The following is a 22,080-nucleotide window of genomic DNA, read 5'->3' as shown; positions in this document are numbered from 1 at the left end:
CCAGCATCAGAGTCTTTTCCAATGAGTCAACTCTTCGCATGAGGTGGCCAATGTACTGGAGTTTCAGCTTTAGCATCATTCCTTCCAAAGAAATCCCAGGGCTGATCTCCTTCAGAATGGACTGGTTGGATCTCCTTGCAGTCCAAGGGACTCTCAAGAGTCTTCTCCAACACCACAGTTCAAAAGCATCAATTCTTCGGTGCTCAGCCTTCTTCACAGCCCAAGCAAAACACCTAAGCCACTTTTCTGGCCACGTCTCCTGCATTGCAGGTGGATTCATTACCACTGAACCACCAGGGAAGCCTGCGGATACAGATACAGACAGATAAATAGGAAGGACAGTTCAGCATGGCAAGTGTGAACAAGAAGTTGTAAAATCGTAGCACTCATCATACTGTCCTGTAATTGCCAGTTTACTTGTCTATCTCCCAGTAAACCATAAGCTTTGTGAATGGGTTGAAGAGTGACAGAGGCAGAAAAGTGAAGAGAGCAAACAAAGACACTTCTGAAGAAGCTAAGCTGGGAAGAGCAAGAGAGAGGACAGTGATCTCTGCTGAGGGATGTGGAAGTGAAGAGAGCATTTCTTTGAAGTGTTACAGTGTATTTCAGCTGATGAGAATGGGGTCAGCAGAGGAGAGGTTGAAGATTCCCAGAAGAAAAGGAAGATAACTGATGCAGCACAGTCCAGATAAAGGCTAGGGGAGATGAGATTCAGAGAATAGGTGAGAAACATTGTCCTTAGATGGGATATGTGACACTTTGAAGTAAGAGGGTTAATGCATGAACACCTTGAACTGCATGCACAAATTCTGGTAATTCATTTTTCATTTTTGTTCTGTTACACATATTTTCTAATTTTCCTTTTTATGGCTTCTTAGATACACCCATCATTTAAAAATGGACATTTAATTTCCAAATATGTGTTTTTTTAATTTTATGTATTTATTCATTTATTTTTCGCTGTGCTGGGTCTTTGTTGCTGCATGTGGTCTTTCTCTAGTTTCAGTGAGTGAGGGCTGCTCTCTAGTTTTGGTGCATGGGTTTCTCATGGCTGTGGCTTCTCTTGTTGTGGGCCACAGGCTCTAGGGTACAGGCTCAGTAGTTATGGTGCATGGGCTTAGTTATCCCGCAGCATGTGGAATCTTCCAAGACCAGGGATCGAACCTGTGTCCCCTGCATTGGCAGATGGATTCTTAACCACTGGCCACCAGGGAGGTCCTACATGGTGTTTTTAAAGTATCTTTGATATTAATTTCTCATTTATTCTCTGCTTTATATCTGCTTTATTCTCTGCAATCACCGTGTGTGTTTTTTCAGTCTTTTAACTTCATTGAGGCTTTCAATGGCTAAGTCAAAGATCTCTCTTGGTAAATGTCACACTGTGCTTAAAAATATGTGGCTTATTTCCAAATATCTTTTGATATTGATTTCTGGCCTATTTTCACAGTGATAAGAGAACAGACTCTGTGCGATTTTAATACCTTTAGACTATAAAATTTTTGTACCTTGTTTCATGTCCCTGGATATGTTTCAGTGTCTCCTAGTTTATAGTCTGAGGGAACTTGAATAGAATTTGTATCTTGCTGTTGTGTGAAAATTGTATAAATGTTAATTATGGTGAATTAGTTCATGGTGCTTTTCCTTCTACTTTTCTGTATATTCATTTTCTTAATTTTTGAGAGTTTGATATTGAAACTCCAACCAAAAATCTTAATTTATCTACTTAAATATTTGTAATATAAAGTAGAACTGTATGTAACTTTCTATTTTCTGTATCTACTATAAATGTGTTATCATTCTTTCATAATTTAAAAAAAGAGAGAAAAAAATCAAACTAACACCAAATTAAAATTTTTTTAAAAAGGGGAAAAAAAGAGTGAATCTGGGAACTTTTGTAAACTTGGGAGTTCCTATCCAGTGGGTTCTATTTTCTTTTAAAAGTTGCAAGGTGAGGTCGTCTCCTGAGAATAGGGGTGTGAGTATGGGAATGGGTCAGAGCTCAAGGAAAGGAGTAAAATAATCACTGTGGAAAGTGACCTATCTCATGGTCAGATGACTGGGCAGTGTTGAGGGGTCCAGCTGAGTCTGGAGGTCATGGGTTTATAGTAACATTAATCTGCTCTGATCCTTTCGGCTCTTTCATTCTTTTACCCCCACCCAGCCTGCTCATTGACAGTTTAAGAGAGACCTACAGTTCCTTGTTCCCTCTGTTTCCTCCCAGATTACCAGCTCCCTTCTGCCCTCTTCCTTTTCCATGTCCTAGATCACATGGTAGATCTTACGAACTGCTCTTCCTTCAAAACCTTCAATTCCCATGTAATGTTCTTCTGTACCCACAGAGGAAAGTCCCATCCCTGGATGAAGCTCAGATCTACACTTGGAACACTAAGGGCTGATTGGGAAAACTATACAACCAGATAGACTGGCACTACCACAGTGTTGGTGGCACCAACCTCATATAGCAGAACCCTGAATACCTACCAACAGCTGGCTCCTCACTGGCCTCAGACAGCTCCCTCTCCCCTCAGAGCTAGTCTTAAGTTTTCACTATTTTTACCCACCCTTAGCCCTCTAACTTCTCCCCCGTCACTTTGCTGAAAAAAGTAAGGACACCTCCAAAGCACAGTGGCCCTTGATCTCCTGCCTCACCACCCACAACTTACATACACAAGCATAGAGACTAATGAGGGAGCTCCCCTCCTTATCCATTGCCAATCCCTTTTACAAGCACCCTTGGCGCACGCATGTGCCCACACCACCCTGTATGCCTGCTCTGTCTCCTACATCTTCAGCCTCTCCCCACTATTGGCACCTTACCCTCAACCTGTACACATGTATTAGCATTTTCTGTTCCAAAAACTTAAAAAAAAAAGAAAGAAAAATGCTCTTTGTGTCTGTACCTATTTGTAGCTAATATCCAATCTCTCCCCTGCCCTTATCAATATTTTTGAGATGGTATCTCTGCTTGCTGCCTTCAGCTCCTTACCTCTCATTATTTCTAAACCAACCTGGCTCCTACTATCAAATTCCTACTACAGCTTCTCTTTGTAAGTTTATTAATAACTTCATACTAGTCAGGACCACAGGACATTTTTGGGTTTTGTCTCCTAAGTATTTTCTGGTATGTTTGACAGTGTTGACAGTTCCCTTTCTCTTGAAACTCTACTCGTTTGGCTATCATTGACACTTTGTTCTCCTGGTTCTCCTCATAACTGTCCGGCTATTTCATCTTGGCTTCCTCTGTGGGCTCTATCCTCCTCTTAAATATCAGGCCACATCAGAGTTCTGAGTATAGTCTACCATACCTCTTATTCTGCATGCTTGCCACTTGACTCCATGTACTTTTATGATTTGCAACTCTGCATAGCCTTCCATGTCTATATCTCCTGGGACTGTTAGCCCAAAGGCCAAATTTCCTACTGGACATCTATCCCAAGGACCCCTCAAACTGAACATACTCAGAGCTGAACTCACCATCTTCCCTTTCAAAACTGCTCATCCAGTGCTTCCTAGTTGCATGAAAGCTCTGACATCCTTCCAACATCTGCTTCCATCTCAGACATGTCGTGACCCTCCAGGTCCTTGTCAGTATACTTCCTAGAAGTTGTACTAGTCTGCTTTCCTCTTGGTCCTTCTTCTCACTGCTCTGGTTTCAGAGCTCATCACCTCTTCCTTCTACCTGACTGCCCTGCCTCTCATCTTGTCTCCTTTAAATCTGTTCTCTTACACAGCCATCAGAGAGATCAGTCTAAAATGTGTATCTGGTCTGCCGTTTTTTGTTTCCTATATGTTTTCTTTTTTCTCTTTTTAAATTTTTGAATCATAAATAAATTGATGAGACTTAGAGGAAAGAGTGGTGTGATCACTCACCTAGAGCCAGACATCCTAGAATATGAAGTCAAGTGGGCCTAGGTAGCATCACTACAAACAAAGCTAGTGGAGGTGATGGGATTCCAGTTGAGCTATTACAAATCCTAAAAGATGATGCAGTGAAAGTGCTACACTCAATATGCCAGCAAATTTGGAAAACTCAGCAGTGGTCACAGAACTGGAAAAGGTCAGCTTTCATTCCAATCCCAAAGAAAGGCAATGCCAAAGAATGCTCAAACTACCGCACAATTGCACTCAAGTCACACGCTAGTAAAGTAATGCTCAAAATTCTCCAAGCCAGGCTCCAGCAATACATGAACCATGAACTTCCAGATGTTCAAGCTGGTTTTAGAAAAGGCAGAGGAACCAGAGGTCAAATTGCCAACATCCACTGGATCATGGAAAAAGCAAGAGAGTTCCAGAAAAACATCTATTTCTGCTTTATTGACTATGCCAAAGCCTTTGACTGTGGATCACAACAAACACTGGAAAAGTCTTCAAGAGATGGGAATACCAGACCACCTTACCTGCCTCCTGAGAAATCTGTATGCAGGTCAAGAAGTAACAGTTAGAACTGGACATGGAACAACAGACTGGTTCCAAATTGGGAAAGGAGTACTTCAAGGCTGTATATTGTCACCCTGCTTATTTAACTTATGTGCAGAGTACATCATGTTAAATGCCGGGCTGGATGAAGCACAAGTTGGAATCAAGATTGCCAGGAGAAATATCAATAACCTCAGATACACAGACCACCCTTATGGCAGAAAGTGAAGAAGAACTAAAGAGCCTCTTGATGAAAGTGAAAGAGGAGAGTGAAAAACCTAGCTTAAAACTCAACATTCACAAAATGGATATCATAGCATCTGGTCCCATCACTGCATGACAAATAGATGGGGAAACAGTGGAAATGGTGACAGACTTTATTTTGGGGGCTCCAAAATCACTGAAGATGGTGATTGCAATTATGAAATTAAAAGACGCTTCCTCCGTGGAAGAAAAGCTTTGACCAACCTAGACAGCATATTAAAAAGGAGAGACATCACTTTACTGATAAAGTGATAAAGGCCCATATAGTAAAAGCTCTGGTTTTTCCAGTAGTCATGTATGGATGTGAGAGTTGGACTATAAAGAAAGCTGAGCACTGAAGAATTGATTTTTTTTTGAATTGTGATATTGGAGAAGACTTGAGAGTCCCTTGGACTGCAAGGAGATTAAACTAGTCAATCCTGAAGGAAATCTGTCCTGAATATTCATTGGAAGGACTGATGCTGAGGGTAAAACTCCAATACTTTGGCCATTTGATGTAAAGAACTGACTCATTGGAAAAACCCTGATGCTGGGAAAGATTGAAGGCAGGAGAAGGGAATGACAGAGGATGAGATGTTTGGATGGCATCACCAACTCAATGGACATGAATTTGAGCAAGGTCTGGAGTCGGTGATGGACAGGGAAGCCTGGCATGTTGCAGTCCTTAGGGTCGCAAAGAGTTGGACACGACTGAGTGACTGAACTCAACTGAGAGGAAAGAGTAGTTGTTGGTTTAGGTACATCTTATGAAAGGGTTATTCAAGGATTGAAGGAATTACCTTTTGATGGCTTTTATAATCTCTCTGTGATTTAAGATATTTACCTTTTCAAGAGTTGAGACAGAAGACACTGTGGTAGGGGGTCACTGATTATACATGATAGTTGTCAGAAACAAAAGAAGTACTTAAATGTTTGTCCAATCCTTAAGATACCTTTTCAGTTATATACATGTTTTTAGTCATAATTGTTTGATAATAATTATGCAACATTAGGGGCTTCCCACATGGCATGGTGGTAAAGAATCCTCCTGCAATGCAGGAGATATAGGAGATATGAGTTGGATCCCTGGGTTGGGAAAATCCTGAAGGAGGAAATGGCAATGCATTCCAGTATTCTTACCTGGAAAATCCCAGGGACAGAAGAATCTGGTGGACTACAGTCCAGAGTCTCAGAGTCGGGCATGACTGAGCACACATGTACACAACATTAGATCCATGTTTTACTGGCTACTCTCTCTTTAATGCTTCAGTATGACATTTTTTATCATAGCAGCAAAAGGAGTTGAGGAATATGGAGAACACAGTTTTTGAGACATTGTAAATCTCCAAATGTATATACAGGTAGTGATAGTAAGAAGGTCATGATTATCAAAAAAATTTTATTGTTAGAACTTAAAAGCATTTCCTCTGTTGGCTATCAATATGATGTTGCCAGTTAAAATCTAAATGCTCAAAAGTAAAATTACAAGTAAGGCTTTATTTTTTGGCAGTATTTCCTATACAAAACAATATATTTTCCTCAGATTGAAGATTAAATTGAGAATTGGTATTGAAGTTTTGGTTCTGTAGAGAAATGTTTACCTGATGGTAATTTAAAGTTTTTTAAATATAAAGCTGTATAGCATATTAGTGGTTCCTAGCACAGCATACTGCATATTAATGGAGTCCTTAAATTAATTTGAAGCTATTCATTTTGAAATATTTTGGTATTTGTTTAGCTGTACTTTGGTATATGTTGACATATGCTTTGCTTGTTTTAGTATCTTTGCATTTTTTTTAGGTAACATTTCAAATTTTTAATTTTTTTTTTTAAATTTTTAATTTTTTATTTTTTTTAAATTTTAAAATCTTTAATTCTTACATGCGTTCCCAAACATAAACCCCCCTCCCACCTCTCTCCCCATAACACCTCTCTGGGTCATCCCCATGCACCAGCTCCAAGTACTCTATAACTTCTATTCTTAGGCATTATGAATAATCAAAATTAATTTAATGTGCTGTGATTGAAACAATGAAGTGCATACAATTCAGAATAATGAATTGTCCCTTTATTGTGCCTTTTGGGGGGGGCACAATAAATTGTTTAAACCTTTGGAACAAATGAAGTAATTAATCACATCTTTTGAAAATATATAGTAAGTGAAAGATTTAATAAATATTAAAGATAATTTGAAATATTCATTGTCCATGAATTTTAGGACTGCAATATATATCATGTATAAATATATCAATAATTTGACACATGTGCATGCTTTATGTTTCAAATTTTGTTCTAAAATTCAATCCCACCAGCTAAAGTTTTTCAAACATCAATGAGTGTTTGAAAAAAGACACTCAGTTTGCTCTAATGATAAAAGAATGAAAATGAGATCTAACAGCTATGTCTGATATTTTGTTTCTGCTTTTTAGATTTCCATTTTGACAGTGCCAGCAGAGGAACCAGGAACTTTTGCTGTTCGAGTCATTGAGTTATGTTCATCAACAATGACATGCATGAAAGGCTCATGTAAGCACAGTAGAGTCTGGTAGTTGTCTTCTGTGTTTGTTTAGAAAGTAAAGGGGGACAGCTATTCTTATGGATTTAATACAGTTTTGCTACATATATATATTTTTTAATTCATAGTATTTGTTCATATCATGTAAGTCATACAGTAAGTCATTTCATACCTTCCCCTTGCCTCTGAACATTTCTAAAACTAAATCTTCACATGCACCGTTGTTAAACTATCTATCTGTTCTTCTACCTGTGTGTATCAAAATTTCTGTCTCAACACTGTCAGTTATCATGCTGCCTACAACATATTTCTTAAAGATGTTTCAGTAAGTAAAATAAGCAAGTGTACATTGGCCATCACTATGCCTAGACCTAAACTGCGTATTCATAGGGATTATTAAGGAACAGTTGACATTCCCGATCTGAAGTATTCATAGTCTTACTGCACATCCAATGAAACAAGACAATATTAGCTGAGTGCAGTGTGCTCTGGTAGGCATATCAGTGTAGCTAAAGATGAATACAACATAAGCCCTGAATTTGGGGGACTCCCAGTCTAGTGGGACAGATATGACAAATACTGAAGTAGCTGTAAGAGGCAGATTATTAAAATATCACAAGAGAGGTACTGACAAATTAGGCTCTAGATAGTCTTAGAAGGAAAATATAACAGTATCATTAGCTACGATTATTTTAAATTCTGTAAACTTATATTGAGTTTTACTACAACTATTAACATGAATTGTGAAAAGCTGAAGACTAATCTGGTTTGACTATGCTTACAAGTGTAGGACTATTGCTTCCTAAAAGAAGGTAAAAACATGGTCAAAGAGAAGTGGGAGCATGATGCCAACAGGGAGAAGCAAGCAAACTTACCCAGTATTGCTGTAATCCTAAACTTCCATTTGAAAAAGTAGCTCAAGTTTTTCTCCTTTTATGGTGATATAGGTAAATCTTTACCATATTATTTTCACCCTATTACTTTAGCCAGTTTTTTTGTGTGTGTCAGTTTATCTGTGTTAGCATATAAAATATGCAACTGCACTCATTTTGGATTTTCTAAATTGCATTTATGTTTCTGACTATTTTTTAAAATTTACTTTTATAGATTATTTTTCTATGTGAAATATTTTATATTCCCAGTCTTAATAATATATATTCACTGCTGACAATTTGGAAGATGTAAAAAAGAAAAGTAAAATTACTATAATCCTTCTCCTTAGGAATGATAAACACTTGATTATATTTGTCTTTTTTTAGATGTATATGCATATATATTTTCAATAAAATGCAATGCTATTTATATACTGTTTATAACCTGCCTTTTAAAAAGACTTTAATGCAGCAAAACTCTTTTTGTAATTCTGTGATATAATTTTCAATGATTATGGATATGCCATTTTTATTTAATCCCATGATGTTGAGATTGTTTTGAAAAATTTTACTTAATAATCCTATAAAAACCAGCCATTTTTATAAGTAAATATTTATGAGCATAAATTTTTTGTAAGATTTTTTTGAGTGGAATTATTAGGTCAAAGTAGATTTTTTTTAATTTTCAAATAATTATGGATTCGTAGAATTTGCAAAGATAATACACAGAGGTCCCATGTATCCTTCATCTAATTTTTTCCATTAGTTACATTTTACCAAATTATAGTACAATATCAAAACCAGGAATTTGACATTGGCACAATGTGTGTATGCTTTTGCCACATAGATAATGGTTTTTGGCTTACAAGTATACATCCAAAATTTTTCTCCTTAGTCTTTGAGTTTTAGAATTTTGATTATGATGGGTCTTGGCATTTATTTCTTTGGATTTATTCTATTTGAAATTTGTGCAGCTTCTTAAATCTGCAAGATTGTATCTTTTTTTCAAATTTGTGTAATTTTGTCCTTTATTTCTTTGAGTATTTTTCAGCAAACACTCTTTCTCCTTCTGGGACTTCTATGCCATGACTATTGGATCTTTTCTTTTTTTTAATTAATTTATTTATTTTATTGGAGGCTAATTACTTTACAGTATTGTAGTGGTTTTTGCCATACATTGACATGAATCAGCCATGGGTGTACATGTGTTCCCCATCCTGAAGACCCTCCCACATCCCTCCCCATCCCATCCCTCAGGGTCATCCCAGTGCACCAGCCCTGAATGCCCTGTCTCATGCATGGAACCTGGACTGGTGATCTGTTTCACATGTGGTAATATACATGTTTCAGTGCTATACTTTCAAATCATCCCACCCTCACCTTCTCCCACAGAGTCCAAAAGTCTGTTCTTTATATCTGTGTCTTTTTTGCTGTCTCATATATAAGATCATCGTACCGTCTTACTAAATTCCATATATATGTGTTAATATACTTCATGGGAAATAGATGGGGAAACAGTGGAAACAGTGTCAGACTTTATTTTTTTGGGCTCCAAAATCACTGCAGATGGTGATTGCAGTCATGAAATTAAAAGATGCTTACTCCTTGGAAGAATAGTTATGACCAACCTAGATAGCATATTCAAAAGCAGAGACATTACTTTGCTGACTAAGGTCTCTCTAGTCAAGGCTTTGGTTTTTCCTGTGGTCATTTATGGATGTGAGAGTTGGACTGTGAAGAAGGCTGAGCACCGAAGAATTGATGCTTTTGAACTGTGGTGTTGGAGAAGACTCTTGAGAGTCCCTTGGACTGCAAGGAGATCCAACCAATCCACTCTGAAGGAGATCATCCCTGGGATTGGAAGGAATGATGCTAAAGCTGAAACTCTAGTACTTTGGCCACCTCATGGGAAGAGTTGACTCATTGGAAAAGACTGTGATGCTGGGAGGGATTGAGGGCAGGAGGAGAAGGGGACAACAGAGGATGAGATGGCTGGATGGCATCACTGACTCGATGGACGTGAATCTGAGTGAACTCTGGGAGTTGGTGATGGACAGGGAGGCCTGGCATGCTGCGATTCATGGGGTCACAAAGAGTCGGACTCGACTGAGCGACTGAACTGAACTGAACTGATACGGTATTGGTGTTTTTCTTTCTGACTTACTTTACTCTGTGTAATAGGCTCCAGTTTCATCCACTTCATTAGAACTGATTCAAATGCACTCTTTTTAATAGCTGAGTAATATTTCATTGTGTATATATATACCACAGCTTTCTTATCCATCCATCTGCTGATGTCCATCTAGGTTCCTTCCCGTGTCCTAGCTATTGTAAACAGTGCTGCGATGAACACTGGGGTGCATTTGTCTCTTTCAATTGTTGTTTCCTCGGTGTGTATGCCCAGCAATGGGATTGCTGGGTCGTATGGCAGTTCTGTTTCCAGTTTTTTAAGGAATCTCCACATGGTTCTCCATAGTGGCTGGACCAGTTTGCATTCCCACCAACAGTGTAAGAGGATTCCCTTTTCTCCGCACCCTCTCCAGTGTTTATTGCATGTAGACTTTTTGATAGCAGCCATTCTGACTGGTGTGAGATGGTACCTCATTGTGGTTTTGATGTGCATTTCTCTGATAATGAGTGATATTGAGCATTGTTTCATGTTTGTTAGCCATCTGTATGTCTTCTTTGGAGAAATGTCTGTTTAGTTCTTTGGCCCATTTTTTGATTGAGCCATTTATTTTTCTGGAATTTAGCTGCAGCAGCTGCTTGTATATTTTTGAGATTGATTCTTTGTCAGTTGGTTCATTTGCTATTATTTTCTCCTATTCTGTACGCTGTCTTTTCACCTTGTTTATAATTTCCTTCATTGTGCAAAAGCTTTTAAGTTTAATTAGGTCCCATTTGTTTATTTTTACTTTTATTTCCATTACTCTGGGAGATGAGTCATAGAGGATCCTGCTGTGATTTATGTTAGAGTGTTTTGCCTATGTTTTCCTCTAAGGAGTTTTATTTTTTTTGGTCTTACATTTAGATCTTTAATCAATTTTCAGTTTATTTTTGCTTGTCAGTAAAGCTTTTGATTTCTCCTTCCCATCTGAATGAGATCCTTGCTGGGTATAGTATTCTGGGTTGTAGGTTTTTCTCTTTCATCACTTTAAGTATGTCCTTACATTCCCTTCTAACATGAAGAGTTTCTGTTGAAAGATCAGCTGTTATCCTCATGGGGATCCCCTTGTGTGTTATTTGTTGGTTTTACCTTGCTGCTTCTTATATTTTTTCTTTGTACTTGATCTTCATTAAATTGATTATTGTGTGGCTTCGGGTGTTTCACCTTGGGTTTATCCAGTTTGGAACTCTCTGGGTTTCTTGAACTTGGTTGGCTATTTTCTTCCCCATTTTAGGGAAGTTTTCAACTATTGTTTCCTCAAGTATATTTTCTTGGCCTTTCTTTTTGTCTTCTTCTTGGATTCCTATGATACGAATGTTGGGGCATTTAACATTGTCCCAGAGGTGTCTGAGGTTGTCCTCATTTCTTTTAATTCCTTTTTTGTTTTTCCTCTCTGCTTCATTTATTTCCACCATTCTATCTTCCACATCACTTTTCATATCTTCTGCCTCAGTTATTCTACTGTTGGTTCCCTCCAGAGTCCTTTTGATCTCAGCTACTGCATTATTCATTATTGATTGACTCTTTTATTTCTTCTAGGTCCTTGTTAAACATTTCTTGCATCTTCTCAATCCTTATCTCTAGTCTATTTATCTGCAACTCCATTCTATTTTCAAGATTTCGGATCATCTTTACTATCATTATTCTGAATTCTTTTTCATGTAGACTCCCTATGTCCTCCTCTTTTGTTTGTTTTTGTAGTCATTTATCATGTTCCTTTACCTGATGAATAATTCTCTGCCTTTTCATTTTGTTTAGATTGCTGTGTTTTGGGTGCCCTTTCTGTATGTTGGAAGTTTGTGGTTCCTCTTTGTGGAGGTTACTCCCTGTGGGTGGGGTTGGACGAGTGGCTTGTCAAGGTTTCCTGGTTAGGGGAGCTTGCGTCTGTGTTCTTATGGGTGGAGCTGAATGTCTTCTCTCTGGAGTGCAATGAAGTATCCAGTAGTGATTTTTGGAGTGTTTATGTGTTTGGCATGTCTTTGGACAGCCTGTACTTTAATGCTCAGGGCTGTGTTCCGGTGTGGCTGGAGAATTATCATGGTATGTCTTGCTGTGGAACTTGTTGGCTCTTGGGTGGAGCTTGGTTTCAGGGTAGGTATGGAGGCTTTTGGATGAGCTCTTGTCTCTTAATTTTCCCTGAAATCAAGAGTTCTCTGATGTTCTCGAGTTTGGATTTAAGCTTCCTGCCTCTGTCTTTCAGTCTTATTCTTACAGTAGCCTCAGGACCTCTCCATCAATACAGTGCAGATGATAAAACATCTAGGTTAATGGTGAAAAAATTCTCCACAGTGAGGGACACCCAGAGAGGTTCACAGAGTTACATGGAGAAGAGAAGAGGGAGAAGGGAGATAGAGGTGACCAGGAGGAGAAGAGGGGGAATCAAAAGGGGAGAGAACAATCAAGCCAGTAATCACACTCCTAAAGGAAAATCGATACTGAAGATTAGATTCTTAAAGGTTCAATTCGGTTCAGTCACTCAGTCTTGTCCGACTCTTTGCGAACCCATGAACCGCAGTACACCAGGCCTCCCTGTCCATCACTAACTCCCAGTGTCCACCGAAACCCATGTCCATTGGGTCAGTGATGCCATCCAACCATCTCATCCTCTTTTTCCCTTCTCCTCCTGCCCTCAATCTTTCCCAGCATCAGGGTCTTTTCAAATGAGTCAGCTCTTTGCATCAGGTGACCAAAGTATTGGAGTTTCAGCTTCAACATCAGTCCCTCCAATGAACACCCAGTACTGATCTCCTTTAGGATGGACTGATTGGATCTCCTTGCAGTCCAAGGGACTCTCAAGAGTCTTCTCCAATACCACACTTCAAAAGCATCAATTCTTCAGCACTCAGCTTTCTTTATAGTCCAACTCTCACATCCATACCTGACCGCTGGAAAAACCATAGCCTTGACTAGACGGACCTTTGTTGGCAAAGTGATGTCTCTGCTTTTTAATATGCTGTCTAGGTTGGTCATATAAGTTTCCTTCCAAGAAGGTATCATCTTTTAATTTTCATGGCTGCGATCCCCATCTGCAGTTATTGTGGAGCCCAGAAAAATAAAGTCAGCCACTGTTTCCACTGTTTCCCCATCTATTTGCCATGAAGTGATGGGACCAGTTGCCATGATCTTCGTTTTCTGAATGTTGAGCTTTAAGCCACCCTTTTCACTCTCCTCTTTAAAGGTACAAAATTGATACAAATACCAAAAAGCAAAGATTAAAAATCTAGAGTAGAGGTTAGACTGAAAAAAATACAATAATGAAAATACAAAACAAAATCAGAAAAATTATTAAAAAACATGAAATTTGTTTTAAAAATAGGGGTTTTTTTCAGTGTAATAGTAGGTTATGAAAATTAAATGAGTAATAAAGAACTTAAAAGTTAAGAAAAATTTTTTTAAATTAAAAAATGATAATAATTAAAATATATCTAGAAATTTCTCTGGAGTTGTTGAGGGCAATGTGGGGTCAGTTCAGTTTCAGATAGTTCTTTGTTACAGCTTATACTTATCAAGGTCTGTAGGTCCCTTTCAATGGTTAGTCAATACTAACTACAGGGTTTTTATCTCTTGCACCTGTCACTTCCAGAGTGGTTCCCTCTTTGCTTATTTTGGCTTTCTCTGTTTGCAAGTCTCTTCAGTGTCTAATTTCTGCCCTGACACAAGGGGGCGAAGATGGTCACTTATTTATGCTGACTTATTTGGTTGTATTGTGGGGAGGGACGAACCTTGCAAAAATATATCACTGGCATGTGTGGCGAGTGCTCACAGTGTATGGACCACACTGGGTTTGCCCCACTCACGGTGTGTGTGCTTTCCCGGTCTACACTGCTCAGCCTCCAGGTGGCTCTGCAGAGAAACTGTCCAAAGCAGGCCCTGGGTTGTATGCACTTCCCGGGTCTAAGCTGTTCAGGTTCAGGTTCTCAGGTTCTCTGTTCTGTTCAGTTCAGTTCAGTTCAGTTGCTCAGTCGTGTCCGACTCTTTGCGACCCCATGAATTGCAGCACGCCAGGCCTCCCTGTCCGTCACCAACTCCCGGAGGTCACTCAGACTCATGTCCATTGAGTCAGTGATGCCATCCAGCCATCTCATCCTGTCGTCGCCGTCTCCTCCTGCCCCCAATCCCTCCCAGCATCAGACTCTTTTCCAGTGAGTCAACTCTTTGCATGAGGTGGCCAAAGTATTGGAGTTTCAGCTTTAGCATCATTCCTTCCAAAGAAATCCCAGGGCTGATCTCCTTCAGAATGGACTGGTTGGATCTCCTTGCAGTCCAAGGGACTCTCAAGAGTCTTCTCCAACACCACAGTTCTAAAGCATCAATTCTTTGGTGCTCAGCCTTCTTCACAGTCCAACTCTCACAACCATACATGACTACAGGAAAAACCATAGCCTGTTCTGTTCAGGTTCTCCACAAAGGCACAGACTTGGTTAGGAATGCATTTTGTGCCCTTTCCAGGTCCAAGCAGCTCAGGCGACCAGGTGCTTGGCCTACGCACTGTACCCGGTGGGCTGTGCATCTTAATCACCTCCGGGGTCCCAGCCCCTCCATTTCCTGGGTGCAGAGCAAGGGCTCTGTCTCAGGTGTGCCATGTGTCTCCTCTGGAGAGCTGATCTCTGGCTGCAACCCTCCTGGCAGATATCAAGAGTCCAGGAACCCAGGAAGACTTGGGAGCAACTGTGAGCGACTGGGAGCCCTCTCACAGGTTGGTGGAGGATGCTGTCTCTAGGGCCAAGATTGTCACTTGCCTTCCAGCTCTAGCTGTAGCCCGCCTGCCTCTCTCCCTCTGTCAGTAGGGGCAGGGCTGGTCTGCAGCTGGCTAGCTTTCCTTCGGTATTTGCTCTATCCTTTGTTCTGTGTTTGGGCCAGACTGTGCCTTAGGTTAGAGCATTCAGAAATTGTTTCATGAAGTTGGTCAGCATTCAGATGATCTTTTGATGAATTTGTGGGGGAGAAAGTGATCTCCCCATCCTGTTCATCTGCTATCTTAGGACTGCTCTTATCTATTAGATCTTTTCATTATACTTCCACATGTCTCTGAGGCTCTGTTCATTTTTTTTTAATTCAAAAATATTTTGATATCTATTGAGAGCAATGTACCCTGTTAGACACAGTGAATTATAGGAAGGAATATAGCCAAAGTGGTAGCAATGCTAACATAGTACAAAAGCAAGAAGAATGCAAAATACATGTATTTCTGTTCATGTTCATATAGTCTATTTTCTCTGTTTTGTTCATATTGTGCCATTTCTACAGTTCTACTTTTAAGTTCAATGATTCTTTCCTCTGTGCATTCCATTCTGCTGTTGAACCTATTCAGTATGTTTTAAGGTTTTAATTACTATATTTTTTAGTTTAAAATTTTATGTTTGATTCTTCTTTAAATCTACTTGGTGCTTGTGGAGTACATCAGGATTTTCAGAACTCTAATCAAAAAAGAGATATCAGGAGACTACTAATCCAAGATAGATTAAAACAATCATTATCATTACCAAGATGAACTGATGAGTGATGGTTGTGACTGTTATTTTTATTTTTTAGAATACTATTGATGTTTTAATGTTCTTTTTTTTCTGGATTGAAGGAATCCTTTTTTTATTTAAATTTATTTATTTTAATATATATTGTGCTTTTGTAAACAGATATGAACAATTTATCTTTTCTCAAAAAAAAAAAAAAACTTTTCTACTTGCTTCCTAACGCTTTCTCTTTCTTTGTTGACACTGTCTGTCATCTCATTTGTTTCCTGCATGTTTATAATCAGTCACTAATGGATGCATTTTTATGATGGCTACATTAAATCTTCAGACAAATACAGCAGCTGTGTTGTTCTGATTGCCTTTTCTTATTGAAGTTGAGGTCCTGGCTTTTGGTATAATGAATAATTTTTTATTGCTACCCAGATATTTTTGTTATATAATGGGACTTAGATCTTATTCTTGGGCTTCCTCTGACACTGTTCTGGTAGTAAAAGAGAGTATTCCCTTGTTACTGCCAGCTGATAATGGAAGTCTTGGTTCCCTGCTTGGCCCCTGCTGGCATGCAGAAATTGGAGCAATTCCTTATTACTGCTCAGTGATTGTAATCTCCAGTAGGCCTCACTGATTCCACTCTTGGTAGGAGGAGCAGCAGTGCCTCGATACTGCTCCACATGACCTCAATGACACCATGGGGACAGAATATGGCTTTATTACTTGGGCATTGGTGGCCTCTTCTGACACCACCCCAGTGGGGCTGAGGAGCTGTCTTCTTTATTGCTGGATAAGGGTGAAAATCCAGGATCTCATCATGGTCTCTGCTGATATGGTAAAGGATGTGGGGACTGTTTCTCCTAGTAAATCCTGGTTCCCTTCTTGGCCTTCTTTGACACCACGCTACCAGGGATGTTGGGACACCTCATTATAACCCGGTGAAGAATGGAAGTCTACATACACTCCCCATTCAGGCACTAATGGTGAGTGTAGAGGTGGGGCCTTGTTTTTTTTTTTTTTTTTTTTTTTTTCTGCAGTGTTCAGTTGAGGTAGAAAAATTACTGTCTAAAAGTTTTCTGTCTTGCTAAGTTGCCCCTTTCTCGATCTTTTGACTTGAGAGAGGCAGGCTTTTGTTGGGGCTTTGTTTGTCTGAGTCCACTAATATTTCTGGGTTGCCAGTTTTTCTGCTAACTACTCTGGGATATATGAGGCAAAAAGAAAACTCAGGTAACTCTGGCATTTTGTTCCTTTGGTGTCAAGGTCCCTTGCTGCTCTGCTTTATTTCTTTACTTCAGAATTTTCTTATGTTCATTTTATATATTATATCCAAGATTTTTAACTCCACTTAGCAAGAACAATAGAGAAAGGTACCTTTACTCCATCTTTCTATAAATGAATGTCCCAGAGTTTCTGAAAGTTCCTGGAGTTTTTAGGGCTTTTGCCCCTCTTCCAAAAAAATATCAAATTACACATCCAATGGTAGTTTATAAGCAAACATGTCTGTTTCTCCAAACATACAAGAGCATCACATATTATCTTACCAAATCTCCATTACCAGTTTGAAAGTAGAAAATGATATTTTGTTTAAATGTATATTTAATAAATCATGAAGTTGACTATCCTTTAATAGTGTTTATTGGATATTAATCCTTTTTCTGTGAATTACTTATTCATTTAATTTGTCTATTGAATTGATTATTCTTTTCTTATCATCTTATAAAAACAATATAGACATTAAGGGTAAAACAGAAAAATAATAAAAATAAACATTCATGAAAAGATTCTCAACATTGCTAATTATTAAAAAAATGCAAATCATGACTACAACGAGGTATCACTTGACACTGGTCAGAATGGCTATCATCAAAAATCTATAAACAGTAAGTGCTGGAGAGGGTATGGAGAAAAGGGGACCCCTCTTATACTGTTGATAGGAATGTAAACTAGTACAGCTACTATGGAGAACAGTATGGAAGTTCCTTAAAATACTAAAAATAGAGATAACACATAAAACAAGACCAGCAGCTGACTGTGGCTCAGATCATGAACTCCGTATTGCCAAATTCAGACTTAAATTGGAGAAAGTAGGGAAAACCGCTAGACCATTCAGGTATGACCTAAATCAAATCCCTAATGATTACACAGTGGAAGTGAGAAATAGATTTAAGGGCCTAGATCTGATAGACAGACTGCCTGATGAACTATGGATGGAGGTTCATGACATTGTACAGGAGACAGGGATCAAGACCTTCCCCATGGAAAAGAAATGCAAAACAGCAAAATGGCTGTCTGGGGAGGCCTTACAAATAGCTGTGAAAAGAAGAGAAGTGAAAAGCAAAGGAGAAAAGGAAACATATAAGGATCTGAGTGCAGAGTTCCAACGAATAGCAAGAAGAGATAAGAAAGCCTTCTTCCGCGATCAATGCAAAGAAATAGAGGAAAACAACAGAATGGAAAAGACTAGAGATGTCTTCACGAAAATTAGAGATACCAAGGGAACATTTCATGCAAAGATGGGCTCGATAAAGGACAGAAATGGTATGGACCTAACAGAAGCAGAAGATATTAAGAAGAGGTTGCAAGAATACACAGAAGAACTGTACAAAAAATATCTTCATGACCCAGATAATCACGATGGTGTGATCACTCATCTAGAGCCAGACATCCTGGAATGTGAAGTCAAGTGGGCCTTAGAAAGCATCACTAGGAACAAAGCTAGTGGAGGTGATCAAATTCCAGTTGCGCTATTTCAAATCCTGAAAGAGGATGCTGTGAAAGTGCTGCACTCAATATGCCAGCAAATTTGGAAAACTGAGCAGGGGCCACAGGACTGGAAAAGGTCAATTTTCATTTCAGTCCCAAAGAAAGGCAATCCCAAAGAGTGCTCAAACTACCACACAATTGCACTCATCTCACATGCTAGTAAAGTAACGCTGAAAATTCTCCAAGCCAGGCTTCAGCAATATGTGAACCATGAACTTCCAGATGTTCAAGCTGGTTTTAGAAAAGGCAGAGGAACCAGAGATTAAATTGCCAACATCCGCTGGATCATCAAAAAAGCAAGAGAGTTCCAGAGAAACATCTATTTCTGCTTTATTGACGATGCCAAAGCCTTTGACTGTGTGGATCCCAATAAACTGTGGAAAATTCTTTAAGAGATGGGAATACCAGACCACCTGACCTGCCTCTTGAGAAACCTATATGCAGGTCAGGAAGCAACAGTTAGAACTGGACATGGAACAACAGACTGGTTCCAAATAGGAAAAGGTGTACGTCAAGGCTGTATACTGTCATCCTGCTTATTTAACTTATATGTAGAGTACATCATGAGAAATGCTGGGCTGGAAGAAGCACAAGCTGGAAGCAAGTTTGCTGGGAGAAGTATCAAAAACCTCAGATATGCAGATGACACCACCCTTATGGCAGAAAGTGAAGAGGAACTAAAAAGTCTCTTGATGAAAGTGAAAGAGGAGAGTGAAAAAGTTGGCTTTAAGCTCAACATTCAGAAAACGAAGATCATGGCATCTGGTCCCATCACTTCATCGGAAATAGATGGGGAAACAGTGGAAACAGTGTCAGACTCTATTTTTGTGGGCTCCAAAATCACTGCAGATGGTGATTGCAGTCATGAAATTAAAAGATGCTTACTCCTTGGAAGGAAAGTTATGACCAACCTAGATAGCATATTAAAAACCAGACACATTAATTTGCCAACCAAGGTCTGTCTAGTCAAGGTTTTAGTTTTTCCAGTAGTCATATATGGTTGTGAGAGTTGGACTGTGAAGAAAGCTGAGTGCTAAAGAATTGATGCTTTTGAACTGTGGTGTTGGAGAAGGCTCTTGAGAGTCCCTTGGACTGCAAGGAGATCCAACCAGTCCTTCTAAAGGAGATCAGTCCTGGGTGTTCTTTGGAAGGAATGATGCTAAAGCTGAAACTCCAATACTTTGGCCACCTTATGTGAAGAGTTCACTCATTGGAAAAGACTCTGATGCTGGGAGGCATTGGGGGCAGGGGGAGAAGGGGACAACAGAGGATGAGATGGCTGGATGGCATCATCAACTCAATGGACGCGAGTTTGAGTGAACTCCAGGAGTTGATGATGGACAGGGAGGCCTGGCGTGATGCGATTCATCAGGTAGCAAAGAGTCAGACACTACTGAGTGACCGAACTGACCGTATAATCTAGGAATCCAACTCCTGGGCATACCTGGAGAGAACCACAGTTCGAAAGGATAGACGTGCCCCAGTGTTCATTGCATTGCTGTTTATAAAAGCTAGATCGTGGAAGCAATCTAAATGTCCATTGCTGGAGAAAGGGACAAAGAAGGTGTGGTACGTATATACAGTGGCATATTAAGCAACCATAGAAAAAGAATGAAATAATTCCATTTGAAGTGATATGAATGGACCTAGAGATTGTCATACTGAGTAAAGTAAGTCACATAAAGGAAGACAAGTATCATATGGTATCACTTAAATGTGGAATGTAAATAAATGGTACAGTTAAACCTATTTACAAAACAGAAGTTAAGCCCTGAAAGGTTGTTCCTGAACCATGAAAGACACTGGTATTCTTGGCCTCCAGAGGAGAAGAATTAAATCCGGGGCCAGAGACAAGGCTTGATAGCTCAGAGCTTTTGTGTAATACAGTTTTATTAAAATATAAAAGAGGCAGAGAAAGCTTCTGACATAGACATCAGAAGGAAGCTGAAAGAATAGCCCCTTGCTAGTGTTAGTAATGGAGTTATATACCTTTTAATTAGTTATTACAATGAATCAAAAGTCTGTCTCAAGTTTATGAAAATTTTACCAGATCCACTCCCATAATATATATTCTGAGATGTTAGGAATAGTCAGAAGATTTTCAGGAAGGAGAAACTGTCCTCAAGCAGGATACATTGTTGGTGTATAATCCCTAGTACAGAGTTTTAAACTGAGTTGTGTAATTGACTAAGACTAAGGAATGTAAACAAAAAAAGTTTGTCCTTTCCTCCTCCTTGAGAATTCCAGACCTCTATCTCCACTTCAAGACCCTCAGACCCCATTCTCCTCCTTGGGGACTCTGGACTTCTTATCTATCTGCCTAGTAATTGATTCTCTGTCACAGGTGTAGAAAACAAACGTGGGGCAGTAGTGGAAGTGAATGTCATTCAGTCATGTCCAACTCTTTGTGACCCTATGGACTATAGAGTCCATGGAATTCTCCAGGGCGGAATACTGGAGTGGATAACCTTTCCTTTCTCCAGGGGATCTTCACAACCCAGGTATCGGACCCAGGTCTCCCACATTGCAGGCAGATACTTTACCAGCTGAGCCACAGGGGAAGCCCCATGGAGCAGGGCAGAAGGGAGAGGTTAAATTGGGAGATTGAAAGTAACATATACCTATTGCTATATATAGAATAAATAACTAATAAGGACCTACTCTATAGCATATATCAATACTGTTAATGCCCTATATGGGAGTAGACTTTATAAAAGAGTAGATATATGTGTATGTATAACTCACTTGGCTATACCCCAGAAACTAACACAATGTAGGGAAGAGGGAGGGGGGTTCAGGATGGGGAACACGTGTATACCTGTGGCGGATTCATGTTGATGTATGACAAAACCAATACAATATTGTAAAGTAATTAACTTCCAATTAAATAAATGTATATTAATAAAAAAATTGTTTACTTAAGTTAAAAAATAAAAAGTAAGCCTGATAATTTCACCATAGAAAATTAAAATAAATAAACATTAAGGGTATCAACCCTTTGTCCTATGTATTGCAAGTATGTTTCTTGGTTCACTAAGCATTTTTTAAAACATAGGTTAAGTAGAGGGCATTACCCTAAGTCTTGGGAATAAGGCAGAAAGTGATAAATAGTTCATAATCTCCAGAAGTTTTAATTTTATGGGGGAAGAGCAAAGCAACAACAAATAAGCTAAAAATGAAAACAAAAACAAAGTAAGCAAAGCACATTAGAGTAAACTAAGAATGCAAGCAATGAATATTAAAGGGAGGATAAGCCATTGTGGTCTAAAATGATCTAGGAGTTCTTCAAGAAAATTACAGAACATGCTCCTCACCTTAAAAATGGTATATAAGAAACTTTGTGGTTTCATGTTAAGTATAATAATAATATAAAGTTTTCTTATATAAGTTTTATGTTATGAACTAATTTTGTATTGTGAGAGATGAGCATATTTGTATGTGTTTATATATACACATGCACACACATATATGTGTATTTATAGGTACATCAGTATATTTGTAGGTAACAAATTCCAGAGAGTATATGCCAAATAGTGGTTATCCACTAAATGACGTTTAGTGAATGTTTAGTGGATGAGTGGTTATCCCTAAATGATGGGAAGACAGGTAAACTAACTTTTAGGTTTTTTGGGGTTTTTTTAC

General features: G+C 38.9%; 1 protein-coding gene across 1 annotated transcript in view; it reads left to right on the top strand.

The window, feature by feature from the left end:
* Positions 1–22,080, top strand: part of CHM (CHM, Rab escort protein 1) — a 247,437-nt gene that overhangs the window by 174,911 nt on the left and 50,446 nt on the right. The window contains exon 12 of the mRNA XM_005700575.3: positions 7,089–7,185. Coding sequence (XP_005700632.1) covers positions 7,089–7,185 — 97 coding nt within the window. The remainder of the gene's footprint in view (positions 1–7,088; positions 7,186–22,080) is intronic.

The sequence above is a fragment of the Capra hircus genome, assembly GCF_001704415.2.
Source record: "Capra hircus breed San Clemente chromosome X unlocalized genomic scaffold, ASM170441v1, whole genome shotgun sequence".
Taxonomy (NCBI): Eukaryota; Metazoa; Chordata; class Mammalia; order Artiodactyla; family Bovidae; genus Capra; species Capra hircus.
This window is presented reverse-complemented; position numbering and strand designations above follow the sequence as displayed.